Consider the following 26,575-nt stretch of genomic DNA (forward strand, 5'->3'; position numbering starts at 1 on the left):
TATGCTTCCTGGTCGATGACGTCACCCGCCCGTGACGTCCTGCTTTCTCATTGGTTCGATTACACATTCTTTCAGAGCGTCGTCCGCCAAAGGCGTTCCCAAAGTGTTCTCTGGACGCAGCTCGAGTTCCTGAAGGGGAACCATTAAGTCAAAGGTTCTTTAAAGAACCATCTCTTTTTTACCTTTTTGTAATCTGAAGAACCTTCTTTCGCCACTAAGAAGCTTTTGTGAAACAGAAAGGTGTATGCTGGACTCTAATCATTTCATCAGCATAAACCCGGTCTATTTCTTATAAGCAACTGAAAGCTCTCATTCAGACTGTGCTCTATTCAGTTAACAACTGATGGATAGAACAAAGTTTCCGCCCAACTTTTTTTTTTTTTTTTTCTATCTATCTATTTCAGTGATTTATTTTACTCAGATGATTGTCACAATACCTAAGAAAGATCTGCCGCTACTTGCTACAGTAATCTGCTACAGTGTCACTAAACATGACAATTACAAGTGTTTAAACTTGTGAATTTTGTCTTATAATAAATGTTAAATGATGAGAAACTTTACTATTTAATGTGCAGGTGATTTCATATGAACTGGTACTATGTATTTTGTATGAAAATGTCACAATTTGGGAGAAAACGTGTGTCCGTGTTCCGTTACATTGCGCTTTAAAATTTTGCTAAAATGTCACTAAATTTAGGGCCCTACAAAATCAGTTTTATTTTTTCACAAGTTCTTTTTTTTTTTTTTTTTTTTTCCAGATTCTGTTTTTTACATTTTTACTTTTCTGGACATTTTTAATGTTTAACTTAAAACATGCCTTGAAATTATTACATAATTTAACAACAATTTATTAAAAGTTTAACAAAAATTTAATTTTTAGGCCCATATGAATTGTTTCATTTTACAGTTTATAAAGGCATAAAACATTAATTTAAGTATTCTTGTAATTCAATAAAAATTTAAGGGTTAGTTCACCCCAAAAATAAAAAAATTGTCATTAATTACTCACCCTCATGTTGTTCCAAACCCGTTCATCTTCAGAACACAAATTGTCTATGGGAGAGTCAAAGACCTTTTGGATGTCATCAAAAATATCTGCATTTGTGTACCAAAGATGAACGAAGGTCTTACGGGTTTAGAACGACAAGAAGATGAGTAATTAACATTTTCATTTTTGGGTGAACTAACCCTTTAAACCCTTTCAATTATTTTGGCAAACGAAGTGCTGCACAACAGGTGTTCTGTTAAAACATGGAAGAAAAATTGAGTGATTATTCCTTAAAACATCATTTTAATAATAAATTTATTATTAATAATAGTAGTATTAGATTAAGACATACATTTTACTGTACAAAAGCAATCTATTTGTCAATTTCTGAAAGTTTTGTTTTAAAAGGTTGCCGTGAAGAGTTTTGTTTGTGTGTGTACAATGGTAGTTTTTCTTAAAAAAAAAAAAAAAAACTGTAAAATGCTCATAAAGTGACTCTCAGAGCAGCTCTGGTGACGATACTCGTTTGTTCACATCCTCATTCTGTTAGACCGCAGATGCTGAGCATCACGTGTGCTTCAGTATGTGTGTAGTAAACGAAACCGTATGTCAGTGCCATTTATTCACACAGAGGCACGCAAAACATGCAGGATTCATATTTAAATAGTTTTCTGCAGCTTTATACACAGACACTAGTCCATATTGCAATCTGCTTTAAGTGAACTGATCTACTTTTGATTTATTCATCCAAAATTTGGCAAATTCTGTGATATTCCACGTTATATGATTTGAACGAAAGTGTATGATTTTCACAAAAAATATGCATGTTCCATCCCTAAACCTAATTATCAAAGAGGTGTAAGAAAATAGGTATGGATGAGATTACATGCAATTTAATGAAACAATATGCAAATTAACCACCAATTTGTTGAAATGTCTTTATTAATGAATTTTTTCAATCAGTTTTACGCAAACATCAGAGCTGTGACACAGTGGTTAGTGCACATTAGGAAGATTTCCTATCCTTTCTCCAAAAGGCCAAAACCACACAAACATATAAATGAGTTTAATACGGTATGTTAAATTTTTTTTTTTGTACAAATGTTCCCCGCTAATGTACTTTGCTATATGATTGATCAAGTAAACTTGTAAGGTATCAACATTAGTTAATGAATGAGATATTCGCCACATTTACAAATACCTCATATTTTTCCATCTGAGACGGTATTAAACAATAGCTATAAATGAACTTTTTATGTGATTACATCAGCGTTCATCCATTAAATTGAGAATTACAGCTATAAGACAGGATTAGTGAGGGTTTAAGAATTTAAATCTTAGCCAAAGACTGTAATAAAGATGGAAATTATATTGACCGTCTTATTGTATGGAACACAGGGGTCAGAGAATAACCTCGCGCTTCCACCAGTTGTGACTCATCCCCGATTCATAATGGGCTTTCCTAAAGCAGGAGTTGCTGTACTTTACCTGCATAGTCCTGAAAATATTGATCCATTTAGCGTGATTTATAAATGGTGCGCTGCTGGCCGGGGTGTCTCTGTTAGCCTTAGCGGTTCAGGGCCAGAGGCAGCCATTAATCTTGCATACGGTGCAGCGAAGCTTCACCCACTAAACAACTTCGCTGTGTGTTTGAATGTGTAGCACCAATCACAGCCTCATACTGATGCAATGCATACTTCAGTTACGTAATCAAACTTGTATTTCTGTTCAGACATCCATCAAAAATGCACTGTCTTATTGAAGTTGTAACACCAGGCTGCATTTTCCTTGCAAACTGTGATATTTCATGCATCGCTAAGGGAGAATTTATGCTTTATTCAACTCAAACGAAGTGCACTATAATTTTCCTCAGTGAATACTGATTTTTATTATGTGAATATTTGTGTCAAATTATTATTAAATTGCACAGAAAAGACATTTCTTTGGAACTGCGTGTCCTCTTAGAATACAGAATATTTATTAAAAGCAAGACTTGGGCCCAAACTCCAATTTATTTTGTGTTTGCGTCATCGCCTACCTCTGTACTCGCGCTTCTTTAATTAATTGCATTTTCAAGAATCAAAAGATGGCATGAATTTGCCAGTCTGCCTGTTATCACATCACTGATGTGCCTCTCATCTGCTGTCGTGAGATGGGGGCTGGCAGGTGCTCTGCTGCTTACATAAGAGTCTGGTCTTTTAGAAGAAAATTCATTTAGTGAGAAGAGTGAAGGCTAAGTTAGCTGAAAGCTGGAATAGAGAGGTGCTAATTGCAAAGTGGTGCACAGAAGCGTACTTTTGGGTCCACAGTGAAGACTAGCCAGTGAAGTAGCCATAAGTGGAAAAAGTTCCTGGCACTTTGTAAAACATTTTTTGAAAGCTTTGATTTTTGTGGCTAATGCAGAAACGAAACTGGATGGCAACAAGAAAAGATTGCGAAATGCGGTAGAAGTAGACGCTTGTTAGAGTTTCACTTAATTTTCACTTTCAATCAAAATAATAATGATTTATTTAAGGAGCTCTAAATAATACCTAAAGAAAGTGGACTCTTAAGTGTTTTGATTCAAATCAATGGTAGTTAGTCAGCTGGCACAGGACTAGCTAGAAGTATGTGATTTAAAATGTTTTGAGACAATCACCAGAGCCAAAATGCGATTTGACTAATTATTCACAGGAAAATTATGTCATGATGCTGATTGTGGGGCCCTGTGATTTTCGTCGATTTTCAAAACGTGGACAGAATTGTGGAATCTAGTCATAAAAATGGAATTTATGGTATAACATGGAATCTTGGAATTTGACAAATTTTGGATGAATAAATCAAATGTAGATCAGTTCACTTAAGTCAGATCGCAATATGGACTAGTGTCTGTGAATATTAAGCCACAAAAAACTGTTGAAAAAATATGAATCCTGCATGTTCTGCGTATCTCTGTGTGAATGAATGGCTCAGACGCAGTTTCGTTTAATACACATACTGATGCTGGTCATGTTTTTAACGTCTGCGGTCTCACTAAATGACGTGAACAAATGAATGTTGTCTCCAGAGCTGCTCAAAGAGACGATTTAAAAGCACTGAACAGTTTGTTTTGAGAAAAAAACCTACACTGTAAAAAATTACAGTGAATTTAATGGTAAAAGACTGCTACAGTAAAAACCTGTTAAAAGGTTAACGGTAAATTTCCCTACTATATATGGTGAAAAACTGTTTAGGACATTTTTTTTTTTTTTTTGATTGTTTCTTAGTTTGATTGTTTTTTTCTCAATTTTGAACATTGTTGTACGTTACATCTAATGTTGTTAAATTAATGTTTATTGCATTATTTTAGTTTCTTGTGTGTTTCCATGGTGGTGTTTAGTGTTTGTGTGAATCACACTGTGCACCTTCTATATATGTTAATTTTCAAAAAAATGCTTGTGATGGGCTTTGGTTCATCATGTGACTTTCTCATCACCTGCTTTTGGTGGTTAGTACAGAACAGTTTCAGCACTGCAGTAGGTTGGTACATTAACATTATATCAATTAGTGAAATTACGGTATTTAAATGTAAATTTAAGTTAACCGTAAAACCCAAAATGGTTGCTACCATATTTTTATGGTAAATTTCTGGCAACCATAGCTGCCATTTTTTTTAATGTAAATGTTATGGATTTTTTTTTTTTTTTACAGTGTACCATCATATTATATACATGCACAAACAAAACTCTTCATGGCACCTGTCAAAATAAAAAGTCTGTTAAACTTAGAAACAATCAGAAACTAAGAAATAAAAAGTTGTGACAGAAATATATTACTTTTGTACAGTAGAATGTACATCTTAATCTAATACTGCTGCTCATAAAATTAGCATTAAATATTATAATTATTATTCTTTTTAAGCAATAATAACATCACACAAATGTTCTTCCATGTTTTAACAGAACCCCTGTTGTGCAGGACTTTTGTTTGCCAGAAAATAAAAATGGTTTAATTTCCATGGAATTACAAAAAAAATATGTTTTATGCCTTAACAAATCATAAAAAACAACACATATTTCTTAGGGGCCTAAAAATGTAATTTTTTGTTAAACTTTTAATAAAGTAGAGTCATAATAGAGTCATAAGTCTTTATTAAACTGAGCTGTGACATGAAAAGTGTCACTTTTAAGAGCACTCCAAATTACTATAATAAATCTGCTATGTTATAATGCAGTATCACTTACATGATATTATGTTGAATATGTTGCTTGTACTAAATTTGATTTTATATAGAGGGCTTCAAAATCAGATGGTGTAATAAAAAACCAAGAGTGTATTTGCCAAAAGCATTGTTAACCAACTGTGGTTGTTACCAAAATGATCAAACAATTTGAAGTGTTTCCTGAAACGATAGTAGGGTGATGATACGTTCACTTTTTCCCAAACATGTCAACACTTGTTTTGGGGTAATGGTTGAAAAGTAGCTTGACCAATAGTGTGCAGGCATTGTGCATAATTGACCAATCGTGGTGTGCGATAGGGCTGCACGATTAATCGAAGGCGATTATATCGTTATGATGAAAAAAATAACTAAATAAATAAATAATGATCATATTGCCCAACCCTAGTTCCAACAAACATTCGCAAACAGCATTGCAAACTTCTGTGGCTAGAATTAGCTTTTGTGGTTAAAAGCATACTGTAGTTTCTAGTTAGTGTGATAAGTACTTAATATAAGCAAGCTATCATGCTTGCATGCATAACACATTTCATTCTATGCCTTTTAGTTTGGCAAGAGAATGAAAGCGGCATTTTTTAAAGAATGCGCATGTGAGTGGCTCATGTGCTTTGGGCAGTCCCAGAGTATGGAAATAAGAGATCAAAAACAGTTAAGTAGTCCACCTGTGCCATGTTTGTTATTTTCAGGAATTTGATATTGAACTAATTACTCCAACAACTGTGTGACATCAATGACGAAAGTTCTATATTGTTTAACCAATGTAGTTCGAATGACGGTTGCTACGGTTTCAGAAAACAGTTAATGTCTCCAGCGATGCATCGCATTAAACAGCGAGCTACATCGTTGTACGGAAAATGCCTGCTATTCGGCCATTATCCACACTTTGCCCATTGTTTTTTTTTTTACACTATTTAGCATAAGGATAAAAAGACAATCTGAAAGTAAAGTGTGTACATAGAGTCCTGAAATTGCCCTGTAATAGGAACGATTTTAATAGCAACAGCAAGCATGCCAAAAATGTAAACATTTTAATCACTGGCACAATTCCTCAGCAATTACATAATTAATAAGCTTATCGTGGTGCAGCAAAGGAAACATTTTTATCTTTTCCTATTGAATTAACTTTGAAGTCAGTCTCTTGCAGAATTAAAGAGAATTAATTCCTAATTGAATTTCTATCATAAACAAGTAAGACATAAAACAATTACCGCCAGTTTGAAACCGAACGTTCCTAGGGGAACGTTCCATCGTAGCATTTACTTCAGCTATCTTTCCAAGCCCTGCGTTTATTAGATTACTGTATCTGTAGACACAGGTCTACATAATGGAGGATATCCTGATGTCTAGTATCACTGGCTTTCACTTTTAATGCAGATTGACATTCTAATTCATCAGAGGGCTTAGTCACTACTTACTGCCAACAGATCCACCACCTCAGAGAAATGAGAAATGACATCAGGCAAAGGTCTGATATTCCATCTGAAAGTTACAGTGCTGTTAATTGTCTGCCAGAGCACGATGTATTCCTGTTGTCTTTTCTGCTGAAGAGAAGTTTTCAGGGAGCCGGGCAGCTCTTATGATATGTCTGGGATCTGCTGACAAGGTCGTGAGAGCTCTGGAGAACAAGCTCTGTGAATTGCATCAGCAAGTGTCATATTAATACCACCAACCTGAAGTTATCCCCTCAAATTAAAAGTCTCCTGCAGGCTCTTTTGTCAGCCCAGGCATCTCTATTATAGGGCCACATTGTGAGCTGGACGATGAATGCAAAAAACACAACTTCAGACAAAAAAATCTGACGAGTCTGCATGCCGTGCTAAGTGCAAACCAATGTGCCGTTCCTACCGAGGTCATTGATTCTGATTAAAAAAGGCTTCTGGCCAACCTGCACGCTGAGATGACTTTCTTCTCCGCCGCACCTTTGTGTTCCACACATTGCGGTATATTTGTCTAATAGATGACAGTGCACAGGATGCAGAAGACCTTGTAGGTCTAATCTCATTATTCTTGGGGCAATCAGCCTGGCTTTGAGATGGGGATCTGGCAACTTTTCTAAATAAATTAGTATTGCATCTTATTTCACACTGAAGCGATATTCAGAGAGTGTTCGAATAAGAGATACTGTACAAATGATGTGCCAGCATGATCTCATTTGTATTCATACGTAAAGTGTGGTTCTACCACACATAGGACCATATTTACCAACAGATTGCGCAAACTACTTGACAGTAGTTTCAAAAGAGGGTCTCTCTTTTGAAACTACTGTCAGGATTTCCATGCGGTGAAAAATTTGCGATTAAATGGTGTAGACAGTTATTTTTTTTTTTTATCTGACCGTACGTCATATGCATTTGTAGGAGTTTCCAATTCAGTGCAAATTATTGAATGAAGTTGTTTATGCACACAAAAAAGTATTCTTGTAGCATTATAAAATTTAAGGTTGAACCACTGATGTCACATAGACTATTTTAACAATGTCCTTACTACCTTTCTGGGCCTTGAATGTGGTAGTTGCGTTGCTGTCTATGCAGGGTCAGAAAGCTCTCGGTTTTCATCAAAAATATCTTAATTTGTGTTCTGAAAATAATAAAATAATTCTTCTGGGGGTAACATGAGGGTGAGTAATTAATGACAGAATGTTTTTAGGTGAACTATACCTTTAATGTATTGACAGCATCTAAAACTTAAACATTTCACATATTAGCTTTGAAGATGTGTAGATACTTGTGAATCCTTTAAGGTTATTAACTATTTAATGGAAGTAATATGCTGAATTTATTTAATCAGTGAGATTTTGTAAAATGTTCAGTGCTGTCACATTTATTGAACAAGTTTGACATTACAAATGTTTTATATTGTTGAGAAGTGGTTAGTTTTAGATTATTGCTGCTGCAAAGCAAGTACAGGAACTTGCTACCGCCAATACATACGGCGATGCACTGCAGTGAGTATTTAAGACATAATGCCGCTGCACAAATAGCATATATAATAACCCATAGCAGATCTATACAGGTGGAGCTGGGGTGGTGGAGGGTTTCAGAGGAACTCTGAAAGTACGCTTGAACTGCTCTAATGAATGCTAACCAGGTGTTTAAATGTAAAGCAGCAAGCTCATTGGTTGTGTCTGCAACATAAACCAGTCAACTTGTGCCGAGTAGTTTAATGCTGTGAATATGATTCCTGAAGATTTTTATGTGTTTAAAACTCTGCATTCAGTGCATCCAAATTGACTGGTAAGGGAGTGCTTCATGCTAAAGATTGTTGTGAAAGATTTTTAATGACTGGAAAGTAAAAGAACTGCAGATAGCTGCAGTTGATAATTTAAGCAATTGTAAAGAGAGACTGTATTCTGTAAATAAGGTCAATAGCAACTTCTCTGGATAGCGTCTAGATTTTCCTTTGATTCAAACAACTCTTACAAGAATCTATTGTTCTTTGTCTCTTTCTGTAATAGTTTGACTTGCAATTGCCTATTTAGGTTATCTGTAAAACATTAGGAATGTGACTTTGACTGACTTTGCAGCTCGCTATTATATGTATAAAACAGTTATCATTATGCACTGTTCTGATGCAACCTCATGAGGGTTTCTCTAGAAGTTCAGACAGACTGGGGAATGCAGCACAGCTAGAGCATAGTCAGCTCAGTGCTTTGATTGCTGTTTTATGGCGTTTTCTTTTAATTTTGTATTCCTGAACTTTCGCTTCAAATTGGAACTTGTAAGCCCTCCATTTTGATCCTTAGAAATGTCTACCAACGTCTGATGAAAAGGTCAGTTTTGAATGTTCAGTCAATATGATATACTAAACGCCCTCGTGATGCTGTCTGAACAGGACTGGGAATTAAACTGTTTTCTTCTACCCTTTGCTTGATGCTTTCATGCATTTAAACACATCTGACCTGCCTTACAATTCTATACGTATAAAATCCCAGGATTAAATGTGCAGTTTTTTGCAGGGTAGATTTTAGTCCATTAATGTGTGACGTTGTAACCGAGGTTTGTTTTCAGCACGCTGTCCATTTCCTCTACAGAACCTGCTATAGAAATCTAATGACCTAATCCACCGGTATTAAACTTAACCTGGTCGCATTTAGATAATGTATGTATGCTCAGAGGCTCTGTAATATTGCATTAGCTGAAGTCTCGTTTAAACGTACATATGCGGTTATGAACTGGGCAGTTACGCTTCCATTTCAGTCTAATTAATCTAAACCTCATTGTGCTAATTAAAGTGTTTTATGGTGGAATAGAGGATTGCACAATCATGTTGGTGCAAGTGCTGATCTGATTGGTATTTCAAATGAAAAGCATCAATCACCATGACAAAGCTGCAGGGACATACGCTTACAGCGATTTAGACAGCGAGCCTCATTTCCTGTCTCAGTTCAAATGCTTGTCATCACTGACAGCCTTAATGAGCCCATCCCAGTTAACAATATCCTGTGCCTGGGTCTTCCTATGGTTATATAAAGTACTATCAGTTTGTCTTAAGGCAGTTTTTCAGTGCTTTTTATTATATAAATGTGGTTAACCAAGCATTTGCATGATATCCAACATGTCAAGCACAAACGTTGTTGAAAAGTGTTGTTGGAAACGTTTGCAAGTGGGAAGTTCATTAGTCTCGCTTAGCCAGACTTTTCAATACAGCATAAACTCAATTTACAGCTTTTTCCGGCCAAGAGCTGCCCACTTAGACAGGAAGATGGCAGCCAATCACAGTTTGATTTGTTTTTATGCGCTGTTTAGATTCAGGTTTATCTGAAATAGTACAAACAACAAACACCAAAGAAATGTGTGCAGACTTTATAATCGGAATATTTGTTCACGTTCTGGTATCTGACATATTTGATTCATATTCTGCTAATTCTAACAAATTATAGTATAATATAGTATGTTATGCATATTAACTAACTAGTAAACACAACTTTTTAGTATATTATTAATAAGTCACAGAAGCTTTAAATACATTTAGCGTGAAGGTGTATTGTGTCAATATTGTTGTATTCTGTTGTTAATTTCTTTAAAATTTTCAACACCACAAGTTGAGGTGGCTACTGAGGCTATATTTCTGCCTCACAACATCTACATTGCTTTCTTCTGCCATTACAGCCATGTATATTTACGTATATAAATAACCATTTAATGCATATTGTATGTATTGAACACAGTGAAAATAGCATTTACTTGACCGAAATTTAGGATTTGCCAGCCAGCTGAATATCTAGATAGTGCTGTTAATGTGTTACTTTTTATTCAAAACCTGTTGGATATTGACTAAATATCTTCTAATCTATACCTTTGGCTTTAATTTAAAAAACAGGCAGGAATAAATAGGCTGTCCACCATGATTTCTGTTCTTTCTGAAGGCAAAGCACTTGAACATGACAAACTTATAATTACAACTTTTTTTAACAACTACAAAATAGTTAAGTAAGTTATTTCTATCTTTTGCTATATTGTGTCAGTAGGAAATATAAGTTTACATTTCAAACATTCCTTTTGCCATTAATTGTACACTGTAAAAAATGACTGTAAATTTAAAAGTGAAAGACTAAAAATGCTACAGTAAAAACCTGTTAAATGGTTAACGGTACGTTCCCATACTATATACGGTGAAAAAGTGTATTGAACATTACATGTAATTTTACTGTAGTATACCAGTGAAAAAGAACGTATAATTTATAGTGAATATCTGTGAATTGACATTCCCAGAATTCCCTGTGTTACATTTTAAATTTTATATATTTGTTTTTTAAGCAGTTGTGTACATTAGGGTTGTATGTTACATCTTATTTTGTTAAATGAATTTTTACTGCCTTATTTCAGTTTCATGTGTGCTTCCATGATGGTGTTTAGTGTTTGTGTGAATGACACTGTGCACTTTCTATATATGTTAATATTTAAAAGCTGCTTGTGATAGGCTTTGGTTCATCATATGACTTTCTCATCACCACCATATCAGTTAATGAAATTACGGTATTTAAAACCTGAAATGTTGCTACACTCTTAAAAATAAAGATGCTTTAAAAGGTTCTTCACAGTGATGCCATAAAAGAACCATTTTTGGTTCCACAAAGAACCATTCAGTCAAAGGTTCTTTAAAGAACCATTTCTTTCTTACCTTTTTGTAATCCGAAGAACCTGAAGTAACAAAAAGGTTCTTCAGATGTTAAAGGTTCTTCTATGGTGTTCTGTGGCACCGTATTTTTTATTTTATTTTTTTATGTTGACATTCTGGCACAGCTGCCGTTTTTTTTTTTTTTTACTTTATTTTTTAGTTTATTTATTTAAGTAAATTTTACAGATTTGTATTTATATTTTTATTTTAAAAGCGTAATGATCCAGTGAGATTTTTGTATGCACAAGGAGTCTGACAACAGCCAGTGCTCCACACAGAGATCTGATCTCACCTTCATCCAGTCCGTGTGGAATTACATGAAGAAACATAAAAACTGAGCCAGACTAAATCCAGAAGAACTGTGGCAACATCTCAAAGATGCTTCAAGAAAGCACCCTGCAAAGTTACCTGAAAAAACGATGCGCAAGTGTATCTAGGACAAAAGGTGTTTTAAACACAAAGGGTGGTCTCACCAAATGTTGATTTGATTTAGTTAATAGAAGTTAACTGATACATAAAATCTATTTATGGCATTATTTTTGAAAGTATCCTCACTTCAGCATTTTTACTTTCAGCATTAAATGAGAAGTCCACTTCCAGAACAACAATTTACAAATAATTTACTCACCCCCTTGTCATCCAAGATGGTCTTTCTGTCTTCAGTGGTAAAGAAATTATGTTTTTTGAGGAAAGCATTTCAGGATTGTTCTTCATATAATGGACTTCGTTGGTGCCCCGAATTTGAACTTCCAAAATGTAATTTAAACGCAGCTTCAAATGGCTCTAAACAATCCCAGACTTCTCCTTTAAGTGCCCAAAACTTTTTATAGTACTGTAGTTTAAAAAGCAAAGGGTGGTCTCACCAAATGTTGATTTGATTTAGTTAATAGATGTTAACTGATAAATCTATTTATGGCATTATTTTTGAAAGTATCTTCACTTTACAGCATTAAGTGCCTTAAACTTTTCACAGTACTGTAGTTTTGCAGGTAGATTTCTTCAAGCATATCGGAGACATTGCCACAGTTCTTGTAGATTTAGTCAGTTTTTTTCTGTTTCTTCATGTCATTCCTGACAAACTGGCTGCTGTCAGACTCTTGTGCATTCAAAAATCTCACTGCATTATTACAATTAATGGCAAAAGGAACACTTGGAAATGCAAACTGATATTTCCTACTGACATACTACAGCAAGAGACAGAAATAACTGGCTTAAAACCATTTTTTTTTTAATAGCCTAAGAAAGTAGTGTGTATGTGGGAAAAATACCTTACAGAATGTACAATGATATACTGTGATATCTGGTTAACTTGCTGAATTTTTTCGTTTATTTTTTTTCTTTTAATGTTGCACCACTAAGCTGGAAAATTGTGGCAAACTGAGTGATTAGTTCTTTTACAAGAAGATTCACTGTATTGACCCTGCACACAATTTCTTTTCAGGGTAAACCCAACCCCGGTGTGCAAGAAGTTGCATAGCACCAGCCAATCAGATGTGCGATTGCATCAGACAGTCATGGTGGGCCTGGTATCTGAAGCTGAGGCTAGAAATGCATGTGCCTCCTGATGTATAATGCATGGCTCATTGGGACGCAAGTTTGAATCCAGTATGTACCTCTATTTTCCCCCAATATTTTCCTGTCTCTCTGCTTGTGCTGTCATTTCAAGACTTGAAGTTATTTTCAAGATATGAGATAAATGATCCAGTATTGTTTTCATTATGGCTATTAAAGTCACACAAAAAATGTATTTAAAAGCCATTTTAATATTGAACAAAACACAAAAGTACCTGAAATAAACCATTGAACTGTCAGCCATGATGGTGCAGAAATAGAAACCATTCCAAATATAGAATCCCGTCACTGGCGGTGCATTGCCGTCATGGCTGGTTAAGGCCAAAAACTCTGATTAACATGGAAAGGATACCTTTTTTCACATCATGTCTGATGAGAGCACAATGCATTGCTCTGTGTCACTGCCAGGGGGATGTTAACTGAAAGCGTTTATGTAGTTTACCCTAATTGTCGAAAGTGAGAATTGATTACCAGTCACATCTTCATGTGCAGTAATAAACACAGTCGTATAATCTCACAGATGCATTTCTAATTTCAATACACTTCCAGGCCTGGCAAGAACGAATGGCTTAATTCCTCCACTGCTGTAATACAGATCATGAATATTTCAGCTGCTCAGATTTTCTTCTGGGAGGATGTCAGACCTTTAATGACCAGTCAGCAACAGGAACTCGCCAAAGAGAAAGTCTATTAAGAGTTAACCATGAACCATCCACACATACATCATACCGTGGGTGGAGGTGAACAGTGCTGGCAGTAGTAAAGCGACTAAAACCAGCACTTGAATGAAATATAACTCCTTCAATATGACACCTTAAAAATGTGCTATCATTTCAGCCACACATTTATCTTAGCCCTTCGTTTTTAATGAATGATTTATACATGCTAAAGCTCGGCTAGACATTTGTCAACACAACATGTTCGGTGTGCATTTACAAATGACTCACTTGCCTTTATAGATTCATCATGCTATGTCTTATCTGTAATTGCAACATATGAAATTAAACATTAACGATCTGTTGGTATTATTGATCTGGACTGAGAGAACGTGAACAATTAGACCATCGACTACCCTGAAATAGACTCCAAGGCCGCCGCACGATGATAAATTAACTTTACCGTGCACCTCGCCGAGAAACGGCATATTTTGATTCAGAGCGGTGCATCGGCAGACTTCATGTGTAGTTGCTCAAAGAGCTCCTCAACAGAGACTATAAAAAGATGAAAGGTCCCAGACTTGTCAATCTCCAAACTCATTTGTGTTGGAACTGAAACATCTTTTGCACCTCAGCAGTGCCACAGTATTTTTGGTCTCATTTACTTCAGATACGTCCCTGGGAGGAGGAGGAGAGCTCAAAGAGGTGATGTTTCCTGGATTCTGGCTGCAGTTCAGAGCGTGGTGGTCCGACGATCACATTTCAAGGTGCGATGCACAACATCACACGCATGTGAAGTCAAATACATCCATCATATCTGTAGGAGCTTCTCAATTTACATAACAAAAAAAGTACACTTCAATTTATAGTCATTTCTGGTGCTTCATGGAAGTGGGTGTAGCTTAAAGATCTCTTTTGGCGTGATTTGCTCCTTGTGACTACTTGTGAATTTAATGTATTTTCTGTATCTTGGGTAATGTAGTTTCAGAAATTCCATTCTTAAATGCATTTTTTTTTTAAGTTAAATTAATGTGAGCAGGTCAGTTTAACAAAAGCATATTCAATTGATTAACAACCTCTGTGCTCACAACAGGTCTGTCTTGAAAGATTTATGCGTTATTGTTAAAAATCAGTTTCCCAGAAAATGAATGGATTTTTACTTAGTGAACCTGATTGTCACGCTTTATAAACCTGTTAGATGGTAAAGTTCTTAAAGTGATAGTTCACCCAAAAATGAAAATTCTGTTATTAATTACTCACCTTCATGTCGTTCCAAACCTGTAAGACCTATGTGCATCTTCAGAACACAAATTAAGATATTTTTGATGAAATCCGAGAGCTTTCTGACCCTGTATAAACAGCAATGCAACTACCATGTTCAAAGCCAAAAGGTAGTAAAATAGTCCATGTGGCAGTGGTTTAACCGTAATTTAATGAAGCTATGAGAATACTTTTTGTGAGCAAAAAAACATAAAAATAACTTTATTCAACAATTTATTCTCCTCTGTGTCAGTCTTCGACGTGCATTCACGAGAGTACCGTGACTTTTGCGTGTGGTGCTGCTGATGCAGGAGCCGGCGTTCTGACGTAGAACATCCATCTTGCTTAGGCCACGTTTCCACTAGTGTGTTTTGTTTTAAAAAGACATAACTTTTGCTATGGTTACACCTGTCATTTACACTACTCTGGTGTTTTCTGCCTTTGAAAATGCTGCAGACCCTGTTGCGGTTCAGTGAAAATGCACCAAAACTGAGACTTTTGCAACGATGGTGTGGCTCCCCACATTCACACTGTGTATCCTTGATGACCGTGTAAACAATAACATCATGCTCATTATGAATGGTCATGTGACATGCGTTTTCGGTTGTGTCATGTGAACAGAGATCGTTTCTGAAACGTCGATTACAAACGATTATTTTGGTAATCGATTAATCTGTCGAATATTTTGACGATTAATCGAGTAATCGGATAATTATACTTTTTTTGTAGTAATAAAAATAGACCTAAGTGAACAATAGCCTTAAAATGACTTAAAATACATATATAATAGCAATGAGGCAATAATAATTAATTCAAATAAAGTATCAAATGCAAGTAATCACATGGTTTTATTGAACAAAACTGTTCAAATACATAATGTATTATAAGCAGTAGAGTTAATGTACATTACACATTATAACGAATGCCTGCAAAGGGCGCCAACAGCCTGACGATTGATTTATACTTTACTGTGCGATCTAATCCTTGTTTAATATTGACTCAACAAACATTTAATCCAAATGTCCGCTTAATCTTTACTATTTGGCCATTTCTTTATGATGGAAAAGCTTGAATATGTGGACATCAAAATGTGTAAATTCAGAGCGAGGGTTTAAACGTTTATTTGGAAGTTGCGATGAACAGTTAGCATAATGAGAAAGATTGATGTTTTCTGCTGTGTTTGCATAGGTTTATAAGTGATTTACCATACAAATCTGATAAAATAGCACACGTTGCCTTCCCTGATGAACGTTATAATAAATCCAAAATCACAACAACAGAGATGGAGTTTCAAATGCTCGACACAGTCAGTAGCATTTACTGTGAACGGAGCCACTCTGGCACGCACGTACATAACCTATCCACATGTAAATAATTAAAAAGCATATATTAGCCTTTGAGAATTCTTAGGCTTAGAATTCTTAAATGATTTTTAAGTAGGTGTAATGTGTGGAATGTGCTACTTACGGTATTTTGCCGATTACCTGACACAGGCAAAATGCAATCAAGGATTTTTTAAAATCGAATACTCAAATAGAATCGAGGAATTGTTGCAACCCTAGAAGACGAGGATCGTTTTCATTTTAAAACATAAGTGTATTAAAAATGCACAACTGTAAACAGGGCTTTAGTTCATTGCAAATCATCTTCTCTGTCAAAATGCAGACGTGTTTATAAAGTTTTATCTTAAATTTGCTTGTAAACAAGGCGTAGCACATCTGGGTTCTATGTCAGAACATCGGCTCCTGCGTCAGCAGCGCCACACGCATGCCTCATGGTACTCTCGTGAAGTCGACGGCTGACACATAAGAGAAGAAATTGTTGAATAAAGTCATTATTTTTGTTTTTCTTGCTCACAAAAAGTATTCTCGTAGCCCCCGAACTTTAAGGTAGAACCTCTGTCACACAGACTTTGTTAACAATGTCCTTACTACTTTTCTGGGCCTTGAACGTGTCAGTTGCATTGCTGTCTATGCAGAGTCAGAGAGCTCTTGGATTGCATCAAAAATATCTTAATTTGTATTCCAAAGATAAACAAAGGTCTTACAGGTTTGGAACAACATGAGTGTAAGGAATTAATAACAGAATTTTCATTTTTGAGTGTTAAGTTTAATAAGTGTAAGAGTGACTCATTAGGGACACAACATATGCCTAATTATATTATTGTTGTAGCCTCAATCATTCTGAACATAATAAGCACCTTCGTTCATGTTAAATTGCTTCAAATATCACACTGCCAAGAACTGCATAGGTTGCTTTTGTTAAAAAATTCCACTCATTATATCAGTGATTACAAAATTTGATGAGTTTTACGGTGTTGTTGCTTCATTATCCCAATTAATTTCAGTCTTGTATCAATGGCATTGTCAAAACACAATATGCTAGCATTCAAAGCCACAGACAGAGTACTCCTCGCTTCAGAAGGTCGTGAAAGTGAAAAGCGCGGAGAGCCAAAGCTTTCATTGTCCAACAGGGAATAGGTCTGATCCACCCACAAAGAAAATGGATGGCCTTCCAAAATCTGAGGCCGGCAAACTGCACATTCTCTGGTGAGTTTTTTAGTTAATTGTGTCAGTGTTTCAGTAATTCTTTGTTGGGTTGCATCCAGAGTGTTGTGTATTCAAATAGGCATCCAGCTATGTATGCTTGTGTCATGGCATGCCAGCCTGGTAAAACTTCGTATTCGGTTTACTTGCCTCCTCAGAGCTATTTTTCTCTCCTGGTTTAAAGGGTTCATTGCAAAGCTGCAGGATATAATGGGAACATTACCATGAAATAATGAGAAGCAGGCTTACGCGGTATGTGGCAGAAATGCAAATGTCTAGAGGGACACCTGAATACCTGCTTTTCATCTCATACATGATCCATTAGAGCGATCTAAACAGAATTTCATTTCAAATTGCCACATAAATGATTTTAGACAACAAGATGTTTATTGTCCAGTTGCATGAAGAATAGAGGCCTTAAATAACATACTCTATGTACATTGTGTTCATTTTTAATTTTCTTAATGCCGTTACTGAAAGGTAATGGTCATAGATGATGTGTACAATGGCAGACAATAGAGCCATTCCCAAAGAAGTCATGACTAAAATGGCATCCAGTAGCGACAAATAACTTCACCACACACCATCTCCCACCACCATCTTCTCCATAAGGTGCGCTTGTGAATATGCATTGGCTTGTGAATTGATTTTAAAATGGGAAATGGTTATATTTACACAGTGGAGCCTGAAAAAAGTGAAAAATGATATCTATAGCCATGTCTGGTGCCCATATATGCACTATAAAATCTCTTGGATTTTCTCCACATCGATACAGAGTGCTCTATGATATCAAAGGGAAAAAAATCCAAATGTTTTACTGATCTACAAATAAAAAATAGATAATAATTGGATACATTAGTATTCCTCTCCCTCATCCAGCTGTTATTTTCTTCGGGCCGAGATAGGTGATGTAAAACGTGACTGTTAACCTTAACAAAACTGCTGATGCTCCAAGTTTGACGGGCACTGTTGATGAATAACAAGTCATTTTTCAGATGCATATAATTAATCTAGAGTGACTTTGATTTGGGCCACTGTAAAGCGTGAACTTTTTCTCTCCACTCCAGTGTGACTATTATATTTTTTGGTATATTTTTGGGTCATTGTCCTGTTGGAAGATTAATCATCTTCCAAGTCTCGGTACTTCAGCAGACTGCAGCACGTTTTCCTCTCTTTTCTGCAGCTCTATTCATTTCCCCTGTCTTTGTGAACTGCGAAGCATCCACAAAAAAATTCTCCCTGTGCTTCACTGTCAGGAACGTGTTCTAATGTGCAATGTTAGGTTATCGCCAAACACAACCTGTAGTGTTAAAGGTTCAAGAGACTTTTTTTTCCCCCAACAAAGAATTTCTTCTCAATATACGAGGCAGGTTTATGAAGTGTGTCCTTGGTTTTTATGGTTTCCTTGAAATGTACTACATTGGAGAGTATTCTCCCACGCGCAGGTGTATTTTCATTGCACGTGAAACACCTCAGCTGTACTGGTGGTTGCAGGTCATTTTAATATGGATAGAGAAAACTTCAGGGGTAATTATACTTTATAAAAGCAAGGGCGTGAATTTTATTAAATGCATTAAGTATGCATTTAGTTAGGGGCTGTGCACCTATTGGAATTGCTCAGATTCTTCTACTATTTCTCCAAAATGAATCACGTTTTTAAGGGCCTAAACATACTTAAAAACTCAAGAAACTTTGTACACATGCCAGAAGTGGTGAAAATCTGATATGGGTTTCAAAAGTGGGTGTGGCAAAATGGCTTGATAGCACCACCTATAAAATTTCAACGAAGTGCCCATAGAGCTGTTTCACATACATGTACGAAATTCAGTATACGCATGTAACACACCAATACCTACAAAAAAGTTAATAGGTACGAAGTTCAAAACTCAACAGGAATTCTGTTATTTTGAATTTTCTCTGCAAGTTTTGTGCAATGTTACCATTTTCAGGCATTGTATCTTTACAAACTCCTCCTAGAGATTTAAACAGATCAACATCAATTTTGGCCAGTGTAATCTAAAGCCTTTTGTGATGTTAAATTGCGAAGATCTTAAGTTTTCATTGAAGGGCGTGTCCGTAGCGGCCTGACAAACTTCGATGTTTTGCTGTGAAACAGGAAGTTGTTACAGTTCAGGGATACAATATGCAATCTGCACCAAAATTAACGTCCGATAAGAGTTCTGTTCTGAACACAACAGGAAGTGGTATGTTATGTGCTCTAACAAACTTCTCATAGACATTTAATGATATCAACATTATATTTGGTCAGTCTACACTAAAGGCCTTTGCGATGTTAAGTTGCGAAAATCATGAGTTTTCGTTAAACGGCGTGTCCGTGGCGGCTTGACAGATTTCGATGTTTCGCCATGGGAATAGAAGGTGTTGTAGCTCAGCCATGCAATTTCCGAACTGCCCCAAATCTCACATGTTCAATAAGAATCCTGGCCTGAACTTACTAAAGGCCAATATTCTGTTACAATCATAGTGCCACCTGCTGGCAACAGGAAATGACTTGTTTTACACTAACTTAAACATGCAATGTCCAATCTGCATCAAACTTCAAATGTTTGGTAAGAGTCCTGGCCTGAAGACATCTAAAGGCCAATATTCAGTTATAATCATAGTGCCACCTGTTGGCAACCGGATATGCCATACTTTGCACTAACTCAAACATACCATGTTCAATCTGCACCAAATTTCATTGACCGGGTTTAGCTTAAGACAGGATTAGGCCATAGTTCAATTAAGACATGTAAGTAATTTTTACAAATGTGACTTAGGAAAAAAATAAATAAATAATGGTGCAAGTTTCTTTCAGTTGAAACAGCCCAGGCTTACAATTTAGTCTAGGATTAGGCTTATGCCATGCCAAAACAAAATGTGTGAAGGGGTAAACGTTTTGGGATGTGCCCGAATCCGAAAGGAAAGGAAATGACATGTACTACGGAAACCCTAAAGGGAATAAATTCGAGATGGGATGAAAATATATATTTCAATGCGTTCTCTCACAGTTATATCATTGGGAAATTATACTGTATATAAATTGCAGGAATCAGGGAGCTGTTATTAATATGCTTTCTTTTTCTTTCACTTTTGAAATTCGTGATCACTCGTACTCTGTGTGTAATATGGAGTGGCAGTACTTATCACATTTTACAAGATTAGATTGTTTTTCAGTCGTGCTCAGGAACTGCAAATCATTCGCCATCATCCTATCACTCATCTATCCTTACTTTGGTCATGTGTAAGTGAAATTTTATGTACTGTACTGTAACAGCCGCTAGCAAGTGGCTAACTGTGTATCTTTAGTGGCTCTGTAGAATGTGTTATTCGTTTTCCGAGCATTTCCGAATACGGACTCACTATTTAGGCACATCTCTAGGCCCAGTATATGCGCAATTTAATTTGCACCGCAGAGGGCCAGTGGAATGCCATAATGTATGATAATATATGATGACTGCTTCTCTTCAAGTATTCTAAGTGAATCTGAGCGCTCACCTTCAGCTCCTCCGCGGTTCTGCGGTTTGTCTCTGAGTGACTCGGAGCATTCAACATTCATCCTTAATCCAGTCAGTCCCATAATGGACTCCCATCGGCAGACACACTGTCTCATAGTAGCTCTTATTTACTCGCTGCTGTTGCTAGTGGCACTCATGTCTAATGAGTAATTTACACTAAAATCACCAAATCAAACCATCTCGGTAGCTTGCTGTTTCCTGCTGGGGCACATCCAAGACTGAATTGTGTAGGTAATTAATGCTACAGGAAGTTCTACAACTCTCTGAACCATGCTGGGATTAGCAATTCCCGCTAGTGATGCAGGGGAATAAAAAGGTCTCTCGTGCGCATGGAGGAATGTGAGGTTTTCCCAGTTAAATAAGCTCTGTCCAACTTTCTGTCCTCGTCAACCTTTCCGACTGTTGTGTTTCGCTGCTCCTTTCCCCTTCGAGCCAATTAATGGAGGACCAGGAGGAATTTCTTGGCTCTAGCAAATGTTAAAAGACGTCTCATAGAATCTGAGGATTTCTTAGGGAATCTACTTGAAGAACTTCCAACTATAATAAAATCAATCAGAATTCAGATGCCCTTTTAAGTCACGATGGTGTGTAGTGCAGAATATTTGTTTGATTTGATGAATCGTTGGAATATGAAACCTACATCAGCAGGCTTACGAGTGTCGACTCGTAATGGGAAAACAGGTTTGCCTACAACAAATGAGGCCATAAGGATCCATGTCCATTCTAAAAATAAAGTAATGAGCATTGCCGCATATGTATTACATGTCTCCCGTATGCGTTGGAGGACACAAAACTCAACAATTAATGAAATTGTCCAGAAACCTCACACTTTTTTTTTTTTTAGCTATGCCGGAGATCTTATTATTTCAGACAAGGACTTTGTTGCTTTTGCTCCATCTAGGACAACTTCTAGTAAAAACCCAGGGGTAATCTCAACAACGCTATGTGGATTTAATGAATGGGCCTTGCCAGGACAAAGATTGAAGTAAAATGAAAAACAAGACTCTAAAACACATTATTAAAATGCTTTATATGGAACTTTTGACTTAATCAGCCAATTCATCTTTCTCATTACTTCTGCCCTTTATTGCAGCCCTTATTGGTCCTCTTATTGCAAGATGTCAGTGGCTAAAATAAAATGGCTTTCAGTGAGGATTAGGGACTGTTTCAGTGTCTTGGCCTCGGTGGCATTTTAATTAACCCATCCACAAATAGTATTGATGAGTTTCTTAGTGTGAGAATAAGAGAAGCTAAGTATTTATGTGTTAAAATGTATGCTCGTGCACATTTTACAGGCATGTTGTTTTGTGTGTGTAAAATTAGAGCTGGGTAGTAACTGATTACATGTAATCTGGATTACTTAATCAGATTTAATTGAGTTCTTTTGTCATTAGAGTATACTTACAGTTACTTTTATGGATTACACAGAATTTATTGATTTCTTCTTTCTCTTTTTTATCTTCCGGTCTAAAAATCCTACTGTGTGTCACACAATTTAGCTTTGACTATATTCACAAATATCTTGTACATAAATTTGCAAAACATGGTTCTGAATTTGAGGGGAAAAGCAACTCTGAAGCTATTACACCATGTATGACACAAATAATTATGCAAGTTACTGGTGATGTATAGTTATGAAACATTTTGTCAACATCAAAACATTACAGATCTGAAGACTTTGGGTGTGCAATGTCCTTGTTTTCATGTTTATTCATTTTTGTTCATATAATGCAGGTATTCCCAAACGTTTTTGTCAACCAGACCCCCTAAAATATTTATTTGAAATATCTCTAAGGAAGTTAATATTACAAATAATTTAACAACACATTCGCATGATTACAGTTCTCTGGTGCTGGATAATGGTCACACTACGTAAACAAATAAAAGGAAACCAAATAAAATATTTATATTTTTAATCTTAAAGGGTTAAATTAGTTCATGATTTAATTAATTCATAGCTTTATATCAACTCACAAACCCACTGCAGTTCTTACATTAAGCCCAGTTTGGAAAACACAGGTGCAGTTTAATGTTTAATGCGTTTTTATGACGTTGATTTAATGGTAAGTTTAAACCATGTGAAACGTAATCAGAATACATTACATAGGAGTAACCTAAATTACGTTACTAACTATAAAGTAAGTAATCTGCCCGGCTCTGTATATAATATTCTGTATCAAAACAACTTACGCTTTATGACTTGATTACCAGCATAGCCATTCGCAAACTGCTCCCGGCATCTATAACTACTGTATAATGGGTTCATCTTGCTGTAGTTTACAAAAGAACATATACTCTATTAATAGCTTGTTTGTGGGCATTTGTTTGTTTAGCAGTCATGCTGCACCACGCATTTCCTTTTCATCTCCCCTTTATCCTGGCTCTTTTTCTCCTCGCATCTTTTTTTTCCCTCCTCATCTTTTTCTCCCCATGTCCAAATACAAGGGACTAGCATCGATCCACACATCTCACAAACACATCCGCTTCAATTGATTTAAGCACAGTAGGCTGTGGGTGAGTGGAGTTGGCCCTAAACTAACGCAAACAGAAGTGTGTTTTATTGTGATTTCCAGACGACAAGCAGACCGAACAAGCCGCAACACCTGCTAATGGCTGAAGGGCTGCTCTCACACAGGTATGTACTGTTGGCTTCTATGGATTTTCCCCCTCACGTTTGGACATGGCCCACAGGGAGTCCTCTCTTTCGCTCTCTGTCCTGTCTGAGCTGGGATGTGATGTGTGTGTGTGTGTGTAATTACTGAAGCTGAGCTGCAGGCAGACGCCGTGCTGGAAGAGGGAGGGATGATATTGTCTCCCAGAGACCCCTACTTCACGGCCCTACTACACGCCACGCGGAATCGACACAGACTTCTCGTACACTCGAACGGCTCCCCGATGGGTATTTGAATGGCAACCCATCAGTAGAAAGGGAAGAAGGAAGGAAGGAGTTGATTTTAATCTGCCCACTGATCAATATGATCCATGCCTTTGCCTGGCAGGGTTTATGCAAGGTTTACTCTTGAAAGAGATCCATTGGCCTTTATCTGCATATTTTCCCCCTGAAACCGAACACTGCAATCACTCTGTGTCATTCCGCTCTGGGTCTCTGGCCAAAACGCTATCATTTCTGCTCTCTCAGTATGACTTACTGCTAACATCTCCTTGTCAGCAGTTTGAGTTTTCAGCTCTTGTCTTACTGCCACCGCAAAAAGGCACTTTTCATCATTTTTGCACCCTGCTGATCTTACCTTTATGACATTTTACCCATTAGGCAGTTCTTTTTTATGATCTGTGCAATTTCGAAAAAACATGATTTGCCTAAAATTGACATTTTCTTTTGAGTGGCTCTTGAATTCATATGATTTAATTCAATTTGTTTTTCCCCTTTTCAAATCAAAATAAATATCAACAATTTAATACTTTTTATGCACAGCAGTACTTCCATACAAATTGTTTTTACTGAGCACTTTTTTGTGATAAAACAATTTTATATAATTGTGTTGTATAATTTGTTTGGCCAATCTGCATTCCAAGAATGCTCATTTATAAAAACATCACTGAAAATTTTTACCAAATGTATCACTCATTTTATCTTTGCTCATTCCAGACCAGAATATGCGAGCGGTTTGGAGTGCAAGTGGAGGAGGAAATGGAGTTTGCCTGAAGCAAAAATCAGGTTTTTAAAAGGTGTAACAATCATGTTTTTTTTCTTTCAAACAATATTGGAGACAATGTGATTTTTGCCTGGAGCAAGGAGATGGTTTAGGACAAATAAAATTGAGGTGTTTTCTTTCTTTCTTGTCTTTTCCGCATGTTCTGTGATTAGGTTTCCTTGACTAGTAACGCAATGTAAAACCCAAAGTGGAGCTGGAGTGATTACAAACCTTTTGAGCATGAAGGATAAATCTCTGCCACTCCACTCATATCTATTTCTTTTAGGCTTTTAGTCTGTGTGTTGCTTTATGAAAAAGATGATGCTTTGACTTCTTTAGTAACTATTTTTAATGTTAAAAAATAAACACAAACTATCAGGCCAGTGTTAGTCAGAAACGCATGTTACTCAACATATTAACTTAATTATTAATGTTAATATCACTCTTGCAGTTGTGCTGTGGTACTGAATATCCATCCGCATGACTGTGATTACCGGTTTTCAATACAATAGCACTTGTGTGATATAGTTTATAGAGAAAATGCTCAATTTTATATTGCCTAATGGAATTTGAATCCAGAATACTAAAGCAAAAAGCCAGAAAAGAAACCTACCTGTACCAGTCCAATCCTTTGTCATAGTTTCTATCAAAGAAATGCGGTTCAGTCCCAAGAGCTCGAACATCTGGATGAATCCGGATGAACTCCAACACCGCCCTGGTGCCTCCTTTCTTAACGCCAACTATAAGTGCATTGGGCAGCTTCTTATTCCCGTATTTTGGCGAATTACTGTTGTTACTCTGCTTGTGATCCAGCACATCTTGTGTTTTCTGCAAGGCTGAATGTTTGCTTTGGTTGCCAGTAAGGTTTGCGAGACGCACAGCCCTCGTCTCGTCCGAGATGACTCTCGCTTTCGCTGATATAGTGCAATAATGTGACTTCTGTAAAAGTTTTTTACTCCCCATGTTCTTCAGATGGACGCAGCGCTGCTCCTCCAATCTCTGGTTAGGCATGATTGTACCGGAGCAGAAGAGGATGCTGTAGCATAGATACATGAAAGACAAAGAGATAGTGAATATAAAAATAAATCTTCTGCTTAATCTGTTTGAGGATGGCACGATTCGGCTGGAGAGGAACCTATATGCCATGTCTCCATGGATGAAAAGACGGCATGTTTTTCTCCGCAAGTTTCTCTGTGAGGTTTGCTGGCTGTTTCGTGCTCCCCATCAACTCCGACGGCGCGAACTTACATCTCATTTGGGAAAAGGATAGTTAATATTTCCGACCGGACACATAGGATGACAGAAAGTCTGAGGAGAACAGGTATCAATAATAAGATAAAGTTTCCACATCAGCAAAAACAAACGTAATTCCACTGCCCTTTAGTTTCAGCGTCGCGTCGCGTCACTTTGTACGTTAGATCACCTCAGCAACGGACTTCATGTCTGCGCTCATTTAGTGTTGAAAATACTTAAAGTAATCCTTTTGTTTGACCTGGGAATGTGACACAACATCCTACTAGATGTAATCCCTTTTGGAAATCTCATATTCCAGGTCTAAAAGGCACATTTTGCTCCCAAGTTCCCAACGCGAAGCCGCGCAGCGCTCGCCCCGTCACCGCTCAGCTCATGTTTGTGTCTTTCTAAAGTTCTCAAGAGCGGCTTTGCGGCAGTCAAGCGCTTGAGATCAATATTTAAAGACGACGCCTGACGTCACGTCATATTTTCATATTCCTTGTGCGTTTGTCTTTTAAAGGAGTACTGCCCAGCTGCGCGTACCATTACACTAAGTGCAATGTTTCTGCTTAAATTCTTATTTGCCCCACGTCTCAACGAATTGCTTGCGACCGTGGAGTGGATCCTTAATCGATTCTCTAATTATATTAAATTGTTTATAGTTTTACGAAATTACTTTCTCCTAGACGCTAAAGTAAACAGCTCCCTGCTTAAAACTATTATTTATGAGGTTCTCACACCAGTGGTGTTAAGAGGATGCCATTTGCACAGTGAATGTGGATTTAATATTCACAGCCGTGTTGCTCTGTTAAAAAGTTCAAACGCAAGTCTAAT

The 26,575-nt window shown here is 36.7% G+C and overlaps 1 protein-coding gene across 1 annotated transcript in view; it reads right to left on the reverse strand.

Annotated features, from left to right (window-relative positions):
* The window catches only part of hs3st2 (heparan sulfate (glucosamine) 3-O-sulfotransferase 2), a 37,638-nt gene extending 11,495 nt beyond the window's left edge, over positions 1–26,143 (reverse strand). Inside the window, exon 1 of the mRNA XM_051098069.1 lies at positions 25,122–26,143. Coding sequence (XP_050954026.1) covers positions 25,122–25,654 — 533 coding nt within the window. The 5' untranslated portion in view covers positions 25,655–26,143. The remainder of the gene's footprint in view (positions 1–25,121) is intronic.
* Between the last annotated feature and the right edge of the window lie 432 nt (positions 26,144–26,575).

Source organism: Labeo rohita, chromosome 3, assembly GCF_022985175.1.
Source record: "Labeo rohita strain BAU-BD-2019 chromosome 3, IGBB_LRoh.1.0, whole genome shotgun sequence".
NCBI lineage: Eukaryota > Metazoa > Chordata > Actinopteri > Cypriniformes > Cyprinidae > Labeo > Labeo rohita.